The sequence below is a fragment of the Monopterus albus genome, unplaced genomic scaffold, assembly GCF_001952655.1.
Source record: "Monopterus albus unplaced genomic scaffold, M_albus_1.0 scaffold2.1, whole genome shotgun sequence".
NCBI lineage: Eukaryota > Metazoa > Chordata > Actinopteri > Synbranchiformes > Synbranchidae > Monopterus > Monopterus albus.
Window position 1 is genome coordinate 2,336,018 of NW_018127882.1, and position 18,854 is coordinate 2,354,871.

The 18,854-nt window shown below is 42.5% G+C and overlaps 1 protein-coding gene across 1 annotated transcript in view; it reads left to right on the top strand.

Moving 5' to 3' along the window:
* Nucleotides 1-18,854, top strand: part of LOC109955543 (teneurin-2-like) — a 245,147-nt gene that overhangs the window by 217,749 nt on the left and 8,544 nt on the right. The window contains 16 exon segments of the mRNA XM_020591803.1: nucleotides 616-816; nucleotides 2,887-3,072; nucleotides 4,011-4,037; nucleotides 7,982-8,128; nucleotides 8,413-8,623; nucleotides 9,354-9,473; nucleotides 10,920-11,181; nucleotides 11,454-11,721; nucleotides 13,646-13,789; nucleotides 14,907-15,156; nucleotides 15,498-15,518; nucleotides 15,664-15,893; nucleotides 17,326-17,480; nucleotides 17,774-17,875; nucleotides 18,207-18,380; nucleotides 18,694-18,851. Of these exon segments, the coding sequence (XP_020447459.1) occupies nucleotides 616-816; nucleotides 2,887-3,072; nucleotides 4,011-4,037; nucleotides 7,982-8,128; nucleotides 8,413-8,623; nucleotides 9,354-9,473; nucleotides 10,920-11,181; nucleotides 11,454-11,721; nucleotides 13,646-13,789; nucleotides 14,907-15,156; nucleotides 15,498-15,518; nucleotides 15,664-15,893; nucleotides 17,326-17,480; nucleotides 17,774-17,875; nucleotides 18,207-18,380; nucleotides 18,694-18,851 (2,656 nt within the window).

Below are 18,854 nucleotides of genomic sequence, written 5' to 3' on the forward strand. Positions count from 1 at the left end.
TGAAGTGTGGTGCAGGGGGACACAATGTGGGGGGGGGGGGGGGGCTGGTTGAAAGAGGTGTCAGACAGAGAGGACGAAGAGAGAGAGCGAAAATGAGAGACAACAGGAGGAGGCTAGAGGAGGGGGGGGGGGGGCACTTTGCCGGGAGGAGGTAATTTGTCAAATTGGTTTTCACTCACTGCTCAGCCTCAGAGCTGACTGTCAACCCAGCAGACTGACAGTGTTAGATTCTCCCCCATGTATTAGCACATACACACAGATGCATACATGCTCCTGCACACAGGCAAATGCTCACACCGAATAATGTGTCTGCAAGGCTCGCTGCTCTTTCAGAGTGGAACACATTTGCTGCTATGCCCCAATTATAGACTCAGCTATTCATTATTGTGTGCTTTAATTGCCTTAGTAATATGTCTGGTAATGTTTTCTTTCATTTCATTATCTTTTTATGTACACAAAGAATAAAAATGTCCTCCGTCACATCTCTTTCTTTATAAAAACTCATAATATTTAATTTACATCCAACATCAGTTGTTGTGTTAGTTTTTGTTCAGTTTTTTCTGTTGTATTTTTTCTTTCTTTTTGTCAAACTAGTGTGTCTCTTGCTTTTTGCAGTGGATTGCCTTGATCCGACATGTTCCAAAAATGGCATCTGTGTGAACGGGGAGTGCCACTGTAAGCCAGGCTGGGGAGGGCTCCACTGCGAGCTGCCCAGGGCCCAGTGCCCGGACCAGTGCCATGGCCATGGGGCCTTCATCCCAGACACTGGACTGTGCAGCTGTGACCCCAACTGGATGGGACCTGACTGCTCCATGGGTAAGTATGACTTCATAGCTAGTGATCTGAATGTAAAAGTGTGTTTGGGGTGTCATAATCAGGAGAATAACACTACTGATTATGCATTGTCTATTCAGAGTTATGGTCCCCAAGGATACATGGCCAATTAATTTATTTTATACTGCTTTGGTTTTCAAACTGTGCTTGGATAAAATATACAAAAAATGCAGACTTGCTCAGAAATAGGTTTCAGCAACTGTATCATCTAGGCCAAACTGGAACAAACAGGAATATAATATGACAAGATTTTTACTGTCAAGTCTTTATAAAATCGTCTCTCTCAGCAGACTGTGTGGTTCTGACAGCTTCTTATGATAAGCAAGGCAGTGCTCAAAACCCAAAATGGGCAATGCAAGGTACTTCTTATATAGCACATTTTATTACAATGGGCTTCATGTAACTGTAGCATCAAGAAACATGTATAAAAGAATACAATACATGACGTACAAGACGAAACAGCAACAACAACAAAAGAAAAATGTGACAAAAAGCACCCACAGAAACACATGACAAACCCCGATGCCAGCCCACATTTACAAACCACAAATATAGACCCACACACAGGCACAGGCACACAAATAATCATGAGCCTAAGAAAACAGTTTTTTTTTTTTTTTTTTACTTTTAAACACAGTTGTGATAGTTCTCAGGTAATCGGGCTGTTTGTTTTAGAGAGCAAAGGAAAAGGCTCCTCACCACATCTGGATCTTACTGGTGTGATTGGACTGTACTCAGTGAAACTGTCAAAATGCACCAGGGGAGCAACTATTATGGGCTTTATATAGTAGATTATTATTAGAATTTGACAATGAGCTAACGGAGTGATTTTAGTACAGAAGAAATAGTGAAATGCTTATTCAAGAGGTTTCTTAAACTCAATGAGTAAATGCAGTGTTGGAGGTGTTTTTGCATTGTGGATAGTGATACAGTTAACCAAATAGTGAATAATAACTATATGTGGGCGCAAGAGGAAACCACAGGGTGCCTAGAATCTGTGCATGATAATGGATATTGCTTATGAAACTAGCTGAGTTCATGTTTAAATGCTATATATAATAAAATACTAAACTTCCACAGTTCTCCGTCTCAGTAAAATAAAGCTATTAAGCCACCACTGCAGGAGAAACAACAACCTCCACCATGTGAGCCTGAGGATGCTTCCATCTGAGGATCACAAACAGCATTTGCCATGAAAGAAGCAATGCTTAACTTTAATAAAGACAACATTGTTCTACACCGCAGGGTCCCTCAGCAAGTGTGTATCAAAACATCTGTACATACTGCATTCCTCGCTCATCAGGGGTCCCGAGCATATGAGTGGGATTGTCACATCTCACCACATGCACTGTCGCTCCCTGCAACTTCTGAGCCTCCCAAATTGTGACTGTAATGGAGGCTTAGGAAATAAACCCTGTCTGAACACAACTATAATCACTGATTTTAATTGAAGGTGCATGGCGGAGAAGTGTACAGCCCCAAATCAGAAAAAGTTGGGACGGTAGGTAAAATCAAAATTTTAACTGAAAATAGTGATTTGTAAATCATCTGTGTCCTCATCTGAGGACACCAAGTGATTAAATGTATCAGGTGTCATTTTGTCCTATTCTTCCTGCAAACAAGTCTTAAGGTGCGCAACAGTCTTTGGTCTTTGTTGACAGAGTTTGTGTTTCAAAATGTGACACATTCTCTGTTGGGGACAGGCCAATCCAGCACTCACACCCTTTTCCTCCACAGCCAGGCCTTGGTAATGTGCACTATGAGGTTTTGCATTGTTTAGTTGAAATACTGTATGTATGGGCGTCACTGGAAAAGATGCCATCTTGAATTTACACAGAAGTGTAAGTTACCTTTTCTAAGGGCACTGACACAACCCCACACCATGACAGACCATGCTAGCTTTTTTTTTTGCCCTTGCTAGGGTAATTTGACATTGTTACTCACCTTCACATGGCATGATGGAAAACAAAACAGATTTTATGATTTGCATTTTCAAACTAGACTTAACAGAATTTCAAAGTGTGTGACCCACATTTTTCTCACTTCCTTCAGAGGTGTGTTCAGTTGACTGTGGGACCCACGGAGTATGTATGGGCGGAGCCTGTCGCTGTGAGGAGGGCTGGACCGGCACAGGCTGTGACCAGCGTGTCTGCAACCCACTGTGTGTCAAACACGGAACGTGCAAGGATGGGAAGTGCCAGTGTCACCAGGGCTGGAATGGCGAGCACTGCACCATTGGTAAGCACTTATGTGTATTTGTGTGTGGAGGTGTGTGTGTGTTTGATGTATGTATGCGTGTCAACACGTAGGTGTGCACAGAAACACGAGCACCCAGTCAGACTAAACTGGCAGTTCCTTTCCACTGCGTTAAAGGAATCTGGATATGAGAAGTGGAGACCGCAGGGAATCGAAGAAGGGGCCTGACGTAGGTTGTGGGCGAATAGAAAGGAGAACTTCTTAGAAGTGGGGGTGGGAGGATTACAGAAGTGCAGGATTTAGCCATTTTTAGGTTGCCTCTTAACTGCAGACCCCAAGGGTCTTTCTGTAGCCTTTGAAACACCAAAGTTATGTGACGAAAGGTAAAACTCTTCACCTCACTGTGATCAAAAAATGCCTCTCTCACATTGTTTGCGTGTGCATGTGTGTGTGCATGTACATAGTTGTGCTACTGTGTGTGTGAGTGTGACTTTGTGTCAGTCACTGTCTCATATTGACATCACTGTCACTTTGGACGGATGAGTGCCAGATGCCTTTGATTCACCCGCAGTGCTTTCAGACACAGAGCCTCATTTCCCTGTCATCCCATGCACTGTGATTGCAAACTGATACACACACACAAAAATAAACAAACAAACAAACAAGCACCAAAATACACACAAAGCAACACATACACACAGGCATGCCAACACACAGATACACACAGGGAAATAACAGTTTATGATCTCCCCATTTTCCCCATCAGAAAGTAGGGCAGCTTTGACTGCAGCATCAGCCTAAGATGAAAGAGTTGTCAGGCCTCAGCTTGGTGCAAAGCACACTTCACTAGCACCAGGCGCTCTGTGTTAGCTTATCTCAGCCTGCCTGTTGCACATTTCAGCTTTGCATGATGTTGCTTGCATTTATTTAAAAAATACTCTCGCCATCTCTTACCTTTTGCACGTTTTCTCCCACTGCAGACCATGGGAGCATGGTTGACAAAGCAGGTACCGTATCTGAATCTGGTGTTTTGTTTCTTAGCCTGTGGTGGTAGAAGCTAGCTGCTGCATTTGTGGGTTTTGGCCTGGCTTGGCTCTGTAGACACTGTGGTGCTATCTGTCAATAGATCAGGGCGCCAGCCTCAATGATAACTCCCTACATGTAGTGCACTCCCATTTACAGCAGCGCACTACACCAGGGGTTAGCTGTCATTGAGCCTCGATGTGTTGTGGGGTACCGTAGAGCCTAGTGTGGTATCAGCAGTGTTGAGGACCTGTGCTGTGAATATGTGTGGATGTGCATGAGTGTGAGCGTGTTCTTCTCTGTATTTCTGCTGTGGAAACACAAACACATAACTCTGCTCAGGCATTCTAGTCATGTACAGCTGCTTCACACAAGGAGAAAATGAGGAAAGCCGTAAAGAACTTTTGAGGTAATTGGTGAATTTCATACACCACTGATGCGAGGCCTTAATGTGGTGTCAAAAAATACAGAGCTGTTGAGTGTGTGTGTGTTTACATTTGGGTATTTGTGGCAACAGTTGCAGCCATGGTACAGTGGCTAATAAAATTATTTTGTGTGTGTGTGTGTGTGTGTGTGTGTGTGTGTGTGTTTGTGCATTTGACTAAGTGATCATGCAGTCTTAATTCAAACCCATCATCTTAAACCAAGGCCAAGAAAAGAAAACGCACAGTTTAGTAGATCACACAAAGATAAACAGAATCATAGCTGAGGTTAAGACACTGATGCAAACAGAGAAAGGTGCAGGTCGGGGGGTGAGTTGTCTCATACGCACAGCAAGAATTCTTAATAGATAGCCCCGCAGCTGAACTTCTGTCGGGTTACACAGAGCGGCACAGATTACCTGACAGTACAGGTCCCTGGAGCACTGTTGAGAGTGTCCTCTCACCCTCTACACTTAATGGAGTAGCTCTCATTGTTTTATGAAGAGCCATCCCAGAGAAAAGGTAAATTGCAGGGTTAAAGAGGGAACAAGAGACAGAGAGGGAAGGTAGAGAACAAAATGGAGCCAAAGGGAAGCAAAGAGACAGGTCAGAGAACCTGTGGAGTAAAACAATCAATGCATTTTCTAAGATATAGCTTATTAAGAAAAGGAGGAGTAGATGAGTGAAGGTTTACTGAGAAAGTGCAAAGTTATCTGGTTCATCTCTAAGAAGCAGTCTTGGATTTATGGTGGTGACCTTTACTTTATGACCTTTAGAGGAGCCCGAGCTGGAAATGAGGGCAATGGAGAGACTGCTCGAACTTTTTCTCAGTGTCTCAACTTTCTTTCTTTTATGTACTTTGTTCTCCTCCTTTCTCTCTGTGTCTGTCTATGCCAGTCTCTCACTTCATCCTCTGTCTTACACAGTATCTTTCTCTATCCAGTCATATACCCCGACACACACCACACAAACACACACACACACACTGCAGCACATAAGAGTGTGTGTGCTGACCCATAACCCAAGGCAATTTCTTCTCCTTTTTAAGGGGATTTCATCTGAGTCCAACTACATTAGTGAGGAGGGTGGGCTTAATAGTTTCTGAAATCCTGCTTTATTCTAGTTAGTATGAGGGGGTATCGACTCGGCCCTGGCATTAAAGAGAGAGGAGCCTCATGCCAGCCTGACCAGCAAGCCGATCAATGCCCACTATGGATTGTCCTGTCTGGGTGCTTCATAAGTATTTGGCTGCTTTAAATGCAACTCCATTTAACAGGCAATCACTGCTAACTGCTTTTGTTCCCTGTGCTCAATACATGGGGACAATCTATTTCAGCCTGCCTGTTAATACAGCGTCATGAGCAATCCCCTGATGCAGAAAATGGTAATAATTAAAGATAGAAACCTTTGATTTGATTCCTCTCGTTGAGCTGAAAACGCGGTTAAGCTTCTCTGCCTCCCCTCCTTCCCCTCTTCTTGGGATTCAAACAAGATGCCACACTGTATTTTTCAAAGTCCTTTGTTGACTTTCCTTCATCACCTGGTGGTTGAGACATATGATAAAATGCCAATCGGGGTGAAATGCTTGTTAATTTAGCTGCTGCCACGGTTTAGATTGCGCTATTTGTATTCATAATGCATGGTTTTATTGATGCAACGATTTGTTAGAGGGTAAAATCCTACAGTGCAACGTGAGTGAAAATATGTTCATTAATCTACTGAGAAGGACTCGATAAAAAGCATTTCATATTCATAATCTCTTACTGGCTTACTTTGTCCTTCCTCACTCTGTGTCGGCACACTACTACTGAGTGGGAAATGTCAGGTCATATCTCTAGGGCGCGTCATGCTGGGTGTGTGTTTGTGTGCGTGTTTGTAAATGAGTGCCTTTGCGTGCATGCACATATTGTTTTATCAGTCAACCCTGTCTTTTCCTCCATCTCCCGTGGGTAGACTTAAGTGTGTCACATCCCGTTCCTTCATTTACTGAAGAGGAAATCACTGTGACAAGTTTGTGTGGTGCTCTTTGTGCTGCTTGAGAAAACATTGTCACTGTGTGTTGTCATGTCTCTTTTCCATCTCCCTGATAGATTATAATGTGGAAAACACGCAGTCTTGTGTCAGAGCCAGTAAGGTGTGATTTTAGAGCAATATGGGAAAATTGTAAGGTGGCCCAGGAGTCAAAGGACATTGATGGGCAACATTGTCTGGATGCAAATGCAAAAATGTTTATTTTTAGCATTTAATGAATGTTCTTATTTAGACCCAATTAGTGAAATTATTCTAACAGAGAAAACATTGCTTTAAATTGTTTAACCTCTTTTCAGTTTTCTTTATTTGCTGTCTTGATGAGAGCTAGATGAGAAGATTGATAGCACTCTCATATCTCTCTGAAGCCAGCAGGTATTTAGTTTAGCATAAAGCCTAGAAATAGGAGAAAACGCTACCACAGAGTGTAACAATGACAAGTTGCGGTGTTATGGAGGGTTAATTTTCTGGGCTGGGACCAATATATTCCTTGAGTCTTTACTGGTTGCCTGACAATTTTGGCAGCAAGGCTCCAGGAAGTCACTGCCAGCTATTTCCCTCTGTTTCTAACCTTCATGCTAAGCTAAGGCTTCTGGCTTCTACTGAATGTGCAAGCCAATAAGATGTTTCTTCTCAGACCTTCTCATGGAACTCTTGAAATAAAATCTATTTCTCAAAAAGTTCACCTATTCCTTCAAAATGTCTCTATTATTCCAGCAACACAAAGTTATCTAATAATGTTACTTTGACAGAATGGTACTGTACTCTGTAATTACATATTTCTTTATCCAGAGGGCCTTTAAATGTCAGCTTTTCCTTGGCTTAAAGTCACTCTAGAGTTGAGGGTGGCCCCGCTGTGCTAGTTACAGAACTTAACTGGCTCCAGGGCCTTAGACTCTGGTAGGACTTTTTGCATAAGTTAAAGTGAAGGTTTATTAGTTCATAGACAGCCACCACACAGTCACACATATATACATGCGCACACACACACTCTGTCGAACATAATCCCATTCTCTCATGAGAAAGCATTACTCTCAGGCCATCAGAATCCCATTACCTACACTGAATCATAAGTAAGAGAGAGAGACTGCAAGAGGGAGAGCCAGAGAGTGATGATCGGGTGGGGCTCTGTCAAGTAAGTGAATCAAGTGATCTATCCACCTCTAGCCACGCACACACACTTTAGCAACCATCCCACAGGTGTAGAGACATACTGATTGTACGGAGTGCATGAAAATTGACCTGCTGAATTAAACTGATTCTTGAACAATCAATAGAGTTTGCAACTGTGTAGTTATTAAATTGAGTGAGGCTCATTGGTCTATCATAACCATATGAGTGTGTGTGTAAGAATATGTTCATCTGTGTATCATTGATGGCAAAACAAACAGACAACAACCTTCCATCATCTCTCCCCTTTTCCTTCCTCCTCAATCTGCCCCCCCGCCTCCTTCCCTCCCTCCTGTCCTCTCTCACAGACGGCTGTCCTAACTTGTGTAACGGAAACGGCCAGTGCACCATGGGACAGCAGAGCTGGCACTGTGAATGCCAGACAGGCTGGAGGGGCCCTGGCTGCAGTGTTGCCATGGAGACCTCCTGTGCCGACAACAAGGACAATGAAGGAGGTAAACTAAGGGGAGCAGGAGAAATTTTGCTGTACCTTTACTTACAGATCCCCCTTGCACAAAAATACCTTTGAATGAAACAGTGGACAATAGAGAAGAAATAATGAATTAAAACAAGAAATAAAATTAGGATTGTAGTCTCATGAGAGGAGCCCTCACTATGGATGGCAAAATTTAACTTTCCTTGGTGAAGGAAACAAAATAATATGAGAATATTGTATCGACAAATGAAGAAGTAGAGGTAGCTTTTTTGCATCCGTCACTGGTGCTCTGTCCTGTCTCAGATGGACTAACAGACTGCATGGACCCAGACTGCTGCATCCAGAGTCCCTGTCAGAACAGCCCACTGTGCCGTGGCTCACGAGACCCGCTGCAAGTGATTCAGCAGAGCCCGATGTCCCAGCCCCGCGTCCGCTCCTTCTACGATCGTGTCAAGATGCTTGTGGGGAGGGACAGCACCCACATCATCCCTGGGGAAAACCCCTTCAACTCCAGGTATGACAGAAAATCAAACAGGGACAAAGACAGGTTACTATGTAACCTAGACAACCATTATGGAGAGAATAATTAATACCAAACAAACACTTGTATTCATCATTTGGGAGTATAGTGGGGTTTTTTTCTTTCATTGGTTGCTAGTTATGTTAAAGGAAATGGATGTGAGACTGAATGTTGCTCCTATAAGGTATGCCTTGAAAAATATACCAACATCCAATTTAATAACATGAGTTTAAATAGACTTCAGAGTGGTTCACAGAGCCAACCCAGAGCCAAAGGCAGACCAAACCGAGATTCTCCCATAAGGGTCAGTGGAGCCATGAAACCTTGTCCATGGTGCTCATTCTTGTCTGCATGGATTTACACACGGAGATGTTTCAAAGGAAACAACCCATCATAATGATGATGATGCACAAAAATGTTTAAGCATTATTCTGTGTGTATCAGTTCTCTAGGATGCAGCCACTCACGCACGCGGTCGTACACAAACGTAGACATCTACAATGTAGCGGTTTGTTTACATGATTGACGTGCGCTAATCTAGATGGCGGGGGTTGCTGATTGTTTCTAATTAATGAGTTGTGGAAGACCAGAGCAATAAATGAATTGGCAAACTGGATGATTGAAAGATGGAGAGATTAATCAAACCAGATGACTGATAGGTGGGAAGATTGCACTGATAGGTCGACGATCGCTCTCTCACCCTGTCTTTTCTGTCTTCTTCCAGTTTGGCATCTCTAATCCGGGGTCAAGTGTTGACTACAGATGGAACCCCTTTGGTGGGGGTGAACGTGTCTTTTGTCAACTACCCCCACTACGGATACACACTGACACGGCAGGATGGAATGTATGTATAACAGATACCCAGCACATCTTGCTGAAACTGAAACTACCTCATCCCACAGGCTGTATTATTAGATTAGATTAGATTAGATTAGATTAGATTAGATTAGATTACAAAGCTTTAATGATCCCAAGAGGAAACTAGGCTGTTGAAACCACAAATAATTAGATGCCACAAAGAAGTGGGATTTTAAGTAAGAATAAATGTATTTACCAAGAACAACATAACTGAGAATTAAAACACTACACATTCCCTAAGTGAAAAGATATTAATGAAAGTGATAACTGAGGTGAAAACATTTGCACTTCAATGAAGACAATGGGAAAATGTGACACATGAAAACAGTGTAAATAATACAATATATCCTACCAGTCAGATGTTTGCTAAAAATTTTATGTGCTACAATAGTAGAGGTTTCACTCAGAATAAACATGTTACAATATGTGAAACCAAACATAATGGCCATGTATGTAATGTGATAAAAGCAGAAAGAACCTTGAAACTGTGGGTTTCTAAGTGCCATAATCTTTTTCTGTAATAGCCACTTTCCAAACACATTTGGTTAACTCACCTGACATGTCTTTCTATATCTTCTACAGGAATTCAGATTTCCGGGAAGTGCTAGGCTACTTTAATGTGCCTTTTCTGTCCAATTTCCCCAAAGTACAAGTTATAATGAATTTGTCTGGCTGACATCCGTAGCGTGTTATTTTAAAGTCTGATTCAGTGCTTTCTCAGACTGACCTCTGCTCATTAAATTTGTAATTTCTGTTTCCTGTCTCAGGTTCTTTAAGCCCTCTCCTCCTCTTATCAATTGTTTTGTTGCTGCATTTTCTTTCAGTTAGACCAATCTGACAGTGAAACATCTGAACTTCTGGTAACATTTAATTGACCTTATATTTCAGGGGCACTTACTTGCCAGTGTCATGGACTTGTGACTTGAGCGAACATGTTCTGTAGTGCCTGCCTGACCTTGTTTAGTTTTGATGAGTGGTATTTTCTTGCAGTTGTTAGAAGCTCTTGGCCACAGCAGTTCCAGACGCTTTTAAAGAAATAAATGACAAACATGTGAATGTGACCTTTTTTCTACACTAATTATTACCCCACAGCTGTTAACCATACTTTGGTGACCAAAGATTAAAGGAGAACCTCTGCTGTAAAGAAATTGCTTCTGTGCTGAGACAAGTGTTCTAACACTGATACTAATTTTTCCCAACCTTTACCTGTTGTCTAAACTGACTGTCTAGACAAGTGTGCTGGAAATGTTTATTGTACTGTAATGGAATAATGTTGAAATATTTATTTCAGGTGATTTTAATGTTGAATTATTTCGAAAGCAGTGGAGTAAATATTAAATTAGAAGAGAAGCACTAGCAGTGTATGAGGCCACCCACCACACCACTCCCCACCTGTACCTCATTTCCATCCTCTTCTCGCAAACCTCTCCAGGTTTGACCTGATAGCTAATGGTGGGGCATCACTGACTCTGCGGTTCGAGCGTGCCCCCTTCCTGAGCCAGGAGCGCACCGTGTGGCTGCCCTGGAGCCAGTTTTATGCTATGGACACTCTGGTGCTTAAGACAGAAGAGAACACGATCCCGGGATGTGACCTGAGCGGCTTCGTCAGGCCTGACCCTCTTGTGATTGCATCCCCTCTCTCCTCCTTCTTCAGCTCCAAGCCAGGGGAGAAACCCATCATACCGGAGACACAGGTGCAGTACCACTGACCTCTGGCAGCCAGCTAATCTTCCTTCTGGTTCCCTAGCTCTCTTCCCACTCTCCTAAATGCCTGTCTCTTTCTCCGTTTGCTTCCATAGCTTCCCCCCAATTTGTTCCCTCTTTCTGTATTTCTTTATTTCATTCATTGTTTTTATTCCACTTTTTCATCCTTCAGCCCTCAGTGGAAGCGTGACCCCCATTACTCCCTCACTCTCTAATCCATCCTAATCCCTCTCTTCTGTCATCTCCTCTCTTTGTCTTCCAGGTGCTGCATGAGCAGATCGAGGTGCCTGGCACAAGTCTAAAGCTGTGCTACTTAAGCTCCAGGACACAGGGTTACCGCTCCCTGCTCAAGGTGACCATGACTCCAGCCGTAGTGTCCATGGGCCTCCTGAAGGTTCACCTCATGGTAGCAGTTGAGGGCCACCTCTTCCAGAAGTGGTTCCACGCCTCACCTAACTTGGCCTACACCTATATCTGGGACAAGACCGATGCATACGGGCAAAGGGTCTATGGGCTTTCTGAAGCTGTTGGTGAGTGGAAGGGATGGACGGAGGAGCTGTGTTGGGGAAGTGGGGTGTTTTTTTGTTTTTAGGTTTTTTTTAGGCCTGCACTCACTGAATAAATTAGAAGCTTAGCCAGAGAGACCGAGGGAGAGAGTGCTAATTAGAAAACTTGAAGGAGAGATAATACACCAAAACCCAGCCCTTGTCCACTGTGCAGTATAGCCACAGTTAAGTGGATTTTTTTTCTTTTCAGAAGTCTATTTTCCATTGAGGTTGCATGCGGTTCAGTCAGCCAGCTGTAACTGTGGTGAAGGGTTATTAGCCATCAGGGTGAGTTAGTAGTTAGCTGCTGGAGCAGTGAGCAGGAGTCCAGGGGAACCTCAGTGCTATTATATTCTGCTGTCACAGTCACTCACAGATGCTGTCAGCCAAACACTCCTGTCAGGCCACAGATGCAGCCGACATTAGTGTGGACTAAAACCATGAGGGACATACTGTTAGGGAAATGACATTCACTCAAAGATCCCAAAGTTTCCTAGTATAAGTGTAATTTTACATATCTCAAATTATATAAAAAAAAATCTTACCCTGCACATGGTTTATGATTAGGTTATGTTTTGCTAAGTGTGGATACAGGTATGCAGGCTTACACTGTTATTTGCTGTGAAGCTGAAAAGGTGCTGGCAACAGTACTCTCACTGTGGCTCAAGTGGGAGTTGATGTGTTAACACACTCTTTGTTTTAACAAGTAGGAACACAATAGCACGTGCACACATCCAAAGTACCGTACGGTGCTTTCAGAAAAGAATCAGGCATCTTCGCTTTCTGCAGATTTATTGTGTTGTACACTCACTGGCCACTTTATTAGGTATATCTGTACAGTTGTATGCACCTAAATGCAACAGTTCCTCCTTAGCATCTGTGCTTATGAAACTCAAAATGTTTCAGTTTTTGGTGAAATTGTTATAAATGTATAAATTCAATTATATGTTTATTATTGAGGTCCTAGTTAAAGGTGGAGTTGTGCTGGACTGCATTATATTCAGAGGTGTTCCTAATATTCTGACCCTCTCATGCATGTAGCTGCGGAGGAGAAAAATATAATGTATATTTGAACTGATATATTTGTGACAGTTTTACCAAAAACCGAAACTGTTTAAGCTTCTTAAACACAGATGCTAAGGTGGAAGTGTTGCATTGAATTGCATACAATTGTACAGGTGTACCTAACAAAGTGGCCGATGAGTGTAAATTCAGTTTTCAGTGGCCATCAATCTGGACTCAATGGCCTATAATGACAAAGTCAAAACATTTTTTTTTTTGTGTGTAAATGTATTCCAATCAAAAACTGAAATATTTCATTTATATAAGTAGACAGAGATGCTTTGTTGTGGCACATTGTGTTCAGGTTCATCCTTGAATTTTCCTTGACATGTCTATAGAACATGATTGGAATCCACCACTGGCAAATTGAAGTGATGAAAGAATAAATAGTTTCTGAACCTTTGTACATACACATGCAAACACACTCAAGAAGTGCCTAAGCGTAGAGTACAGTACTTTCCTCAGCTCAATTTCCTTACTTGGACATTTATCCAACTCAATTGAGACCCAGTCAGCATTTCCACCAGCAGCCTTTTCACCACAGCAATCGACAAGACCTGTAGGTTGAAAGGCCCATTGGGCAATCTGTCCAATTATCAATGTTTTTAATTGATTTAGCAGCATGCGAAAGTGTTAGGTGTGAGTGCAGATTTTAGTACAGGTGCTAACTAGCTTCTCTGTGTATCACAGATTTCACAACTTAAATGAACTTGGAAGGTTATGCTCTGAAGTTTTATATAGCATCTCTTCCTCTCTTTTATCAGGTTTTTACAGTTTTTTTTATTGCTTCCTTCTGTGCCCCATCTCTCTCTGTATTCCTCTTGCTTCTACCTTTTTCTCTATGTAGTGTCGGTGGGCTATGAGTATGAGTCCTGTGCCAGTCTCATCCTCTGGGAGAAGAGGACAGTCATTCTGCAAGGCTATGAACTGGAACCCACAAATCTAGGGGGCTGGTCATTTGACAAGCACCATATACTCAACACACGCAGTGGTAAGTATACTGTACATATCCCCTGATATTTGCACACAGACATTTCCAGTTTTTCCTTCTAGTTTATATTTAACAAATTCCCCCATGTGTAACAGGTTTACAATACCATATATCTCACTAAACTTGCTATTGTTTGGGGAGGAGGGTGTAGACCACACTGTGCTTCCTGTGGTTCACATGGGGTTGCCAGATTTCTCTTTTTACCTGTCAGTGAGGATTTTCACAGGAAAAGCTCTTGTTGTCTCACTTAGTTTGACTCCCTCATCCACTCCCGCCAGCCCTACTGCGTGAATGTGTGCCAACCAATCAGCGGCAGCTACTAGAGCAATGCTTGATGTTTGGGGGGTGGAGGGGAGAGGTAACCTTTCCCAGAAACTGGTTCAGAATCTCTGTGGTGGTGGGCGAGTGGGAGTTATTCTCGTCAAATCATCTACTATACCATTATAAACATGGAAATATAAATGGGCTAATGCCCTGATGTTCACCTTCTGTGACAATCAGTTTATTAATGAAATGGACAAGGCTGAAGAACCGAAGGTCCGTAGTCTATCTAGAAGTATGGTAATATTTTCACGCCTCTCTTATCCTCATCACTCATGTTAGCCAGCTGTTCAGTAGAGTCATGTTTTTCCTGAGAATGATGCAATGCTACACTGTTTCGCTTGAACCATTAAAAAGACTAATGATATGCCAAAATAATAAAATGTCACCAATACCAGCTGCTCGTGAACTACACTGATGAATGGAACACACAAGTAAACACATGCCAGTAAACTGCTTTAATTGCATCTTTGTGCATTTTACTTGATAACAGAATCTATGCTAAGAAAATAATTTATTCACAAGACTAAGAGTCACACTAGCATCTAAATGCTAATGTCATCATGCTAACAGGCTCATTGGCAATCCATCCAGTAGTTACCAAGACATTATACTTACTCCCATAAATGTATTCAGGGGACAAATGAAAATCCCAAGAATAACCAAAGTCATTAGATTCCATCCACTTTAAGCTATTAGATTTCATAGTAATCCATGTAATAATGTGGCTATTGAGATATTTCAGTCTATAACAAAATGCTGATCCTGATCTTCTGATGTTTCTCTCCACTTCCAGGCATTCTTCACAAAGGAAGCGGTGAGAACATCTTTGTGACAGAGCAGCCCCCGGTAATTACCAGCATCATGGGAAATGGCCGAAGGCGCAGCATCTCCTGCCCCAGCTGTAACGGCCTTGCAGATGGCAACAAGTTGCTGGCCCCGGTTGCCCTTGCAATGGGCATTGATGGTAGCCTCTATGTTGGGGACCTCAACTTTGTACGGAGGGTCTACCCATCTATGAACACAACTGGCATCTTGGAATTGAGGTAAAATAAAACAGCAGATTGGGATTTAGAGGATTTTTTGATGTTATGGATAGAAAAAGAAGCGTCAATTACTTTACTGTAAAGCTAAAAAGCATAGACCACATAGGATTTTATCCTCACTGGAACCAAGAAATGAGGTGAGACACTAGGGATGCCAAGACTGAAGCAGGAATATTTTACACTGTATGTGTTACCATTTGTCCAGGGTGTTTTTATCCATGTTTAAATTCTGCTGTTCACACCATAACCAGGTTTATGATGCTCTCTGTAGGTTGCTCTCCACAGACCGTGTGAATTAACATTTGTTTTGTTGTGCTTTTATCTCATTCTCTCCCTTGAAGAAACAAGGATTTCAGACACAGGTAAAATCCTCAAAACAAGACATTAAAAGTTTCAAGTGCATATTCCAGTGACAAGAGCAAAAGCACCTGAAATCATCTTTAATGAAAATCCAAACCCAAGCTATTCACTGACATAATGATCATGTCTTTTTTTCTATCACCATAGTAATAATCCAACCCATAAGTACTTCCTGGCAGTGGATCCAGTATCTGGGGCACTGTTCATCTCAGACACCAACTCCAGGCGAATTTATCGTGTTCGCTCGTTAATGGGAGGCCGCCTGCTAGCAGACAATGCTGAAGTGGTGGCTGGGACAGGGGAGCAGTGTCTGCCCTTCGATGAGCGTTGCGGCGATGGTGGCAAAGCCACTGAAGCTACACTTATGAGCCCTAAAGGTGAGCAGCTGACAACAAGCCTAAAAATCCCTAAGTATTTTGGCAACTGAATATTTTTTTAGCCAATTATCAAGCAAAAATGTTGTAATTTTCTGATTCCACTTCTAAAAAGTGAGGGTTTGCGGCTTTTGTCTGTTTTGTACTGTTGCTCGGACAAAATGAGACATTTAAAGATGTTGCCTTGTGTCATGGTAGGTCATGAATGTGGGGAATTTTTATTTTATCCTGACATTTTATTAACTAAATTAATTGAATTATCAAAAAAATTTAGAGTGAAAATTGCAACACTAGTGTATATAACAATTACATTTAATCATTATTATAGAACCACTGTTAATATTAGTACTGTATCTTACTTCATGCATTTAAGTTCATTTTTAGCTTATTTTCAGATGAACGAAAATGTCCTATGTGATTTTCTCTGGCAGACCTACACTTATTGTAGATCAAGATCTATAGTTCAGAGCACGAGATATGTAAATTGAAGCCCCCTTGATAAGAATATTGCTTTTTTTTTCATAATGTTCCATCTTGTGATTGAACTAAAGCAGGACAGAGACAGAAGGAGGTTATAAACCAGGTTAATGTTAAACTTATTAATGGAATTATTTTTGTGCAACACTGGATCTTAGAACACTGTGACACCAAACTGTCAAGGATGTCAAACTATCACATTTCCTGTCAGATGCACAACTGTGTGTACATGTGAGACTGCAGATGTTAGTTATAGACTTTGTGTGTGTGTGTGTGTGTGTGTGTAGTTGTTTGCACGAGAAGATGGGAAAGATAGGAGAAGACAATGAGCCACTGATTCCCTCTTACCTGTCACAAGCAAAGTCAGCTGGCGCACATCAGCTCATCCTCTCTCAGCCTGTTTCTCCCTTCTCTCCCTGCCTCTCTCTCATTTACTCCTTGCCCTTCGCTGTATTCTCCATCTGTTCACGTGTATCTCGGTGTTATTTTGGGGCACAGTTGTCTCGAACAAACTCACCTGCCTGTTATACCAACAAGGCTGACTTCACACCACTGGTAAATGATAAGACAGAGAAAGGTAGAAACAAATGAAAAGTAGAAAGGTGAGGGTGACAACAATCAAAAGAAAATGCAGTGATGGGAAACCAAGAAAGGAAATAGAGTGCAACAGATCATTTGCCTTTCCAAAGAATTTGCTTGCAGTCTACAGTTGCCCTCTGGGAAGAACATTGGCTGAGCTCCGCATCCCGATGACTCATTCCAAAACTAACACTTCTCTAACACTTTAATGCATGTTCCCTCTCATTCAATGAAGCATTGAGCAGTTCAGCTGACAGGGCTGCTATCTGTTTTCAGCCAACGGAAAGGGTGACATTTAATTGACTTAAAATGTCTCAGGGTTGTCCGCAGTGCCTGAGTTATGAGTCGTCACTTATGGTGTTTGTCTCCACTTTGACAGGCATCGCTGTGGATAAAAATGGGCTGATGTACTTTGTGGATGCCACCATGATCCGCAAGGTGGACCAGAACGGCATCATCTCCACTCTGCTGGGGGCCAATGACCTGACCGCTGTACGGCCACTGAGCTGTGACACCAGCATGGACGTCAGCCAGGTAGGAAGAAGTGAAATAGAGATGAGCTGATGGCGTGATAGATGTTGATCTAACAGTCCTGTGAGTGCTGAGCTATGATGAATGTGTGGAAGTGAGCCAGCCAGGAGGTCATGGAGAGACTGATTTAAGGAGGGATTATAGACTCCATGGATAAATGACTGGGTCAAAAAAGAGTGAAGACTGCAGTCACTTAAAAAATGAAGAAGAGACCTGTCTGGGCTTTGGCGTCCTTCCAAAACACCTCACTCAGCATAGATATTGTCTTATGGATATCTTATGTTTCTGCCAACCAGGTGCGTCTCGAGTGGCCCACAGACTTAGCAGTGAACCCCATGGACAACTCTCTCTATGTCCTGGAGAACAATGTCATCCTACGCATCACTGAGAACCACCAGGTCTGCACCATGGCGAGGGATCACCACAGCAAACCCCTTAGGGTCCACACTCACTATTAGGGTTTTGACAGGACTTTGCCCCAATTAGGTTTTCTCAAGCCAATTTAGAAACAAAAGTTCAAATTTTATATTAGTTTCCAAAGTTTTGCAGTGGAGGTGACATTACAGATTAATTAACTCTAAGAATATTCTACTGTCTGGAATCTTACTTCATTATAGAAAGTTATCTGCACTATTTCAATAGCAAACCACTGTTAAGATCTCTCTGCTTTTGTAAAAATTGGTACTAGTGTTTGATCAAGGATGTACTGTTTTCTGTTGCTGCCTACAGGTGAGCATTATTGCGGGTCGGCCCATGCATTGCCAAGTGCCAGGTATTGACTATAGTCTCAGTAAGTTGGCTATCCACGCCGCTCTGGAGAGCGCTACCGCCATCGCCCTGTCCAACACCGGCATCCTCTACATTGCTGAGACAGATGAGAAAAAGATCAACCGGGTTAGACAGGTACTGCGAACCGTTTGCTGTCTGGCTGCTGAAGAATACATTTGTTAGCAAAAGTTATTTTCTTGGCTTGCAAAACAGAGAGCACAGCTGGTCAGGTGGTGTGGGTGGTTTCTTTTTAAGATATATTCTCCAGACTCTGCATTCAGTTCAGGCACCTTTACATTTATTTTTTATTCCAGTCCTCTGTTTTGATAGCTCAAAAAAGAATTTTGCTTTTGGTAATACGTTTCTTTCATTGTGTGGTGACTTTTTTCCCAGTCTCACCATTAACCAGCTCTCCTCTTTCATTTTCTGACCTTGCATTTTTTTTTAGGTGAGCACTAATGGAGAAATCTCTCTGCTGGCTGGTGTTGCCTCAGACTGTGACTGCAAGAATGACGTCAACTGCAACTGCTTCTACGGTGATGATGGCTATGCCCCTGATGCCGGCTTGAATTCCCCCACTTCCTTGGCTGTGTCCCCCGCAGGGACGCC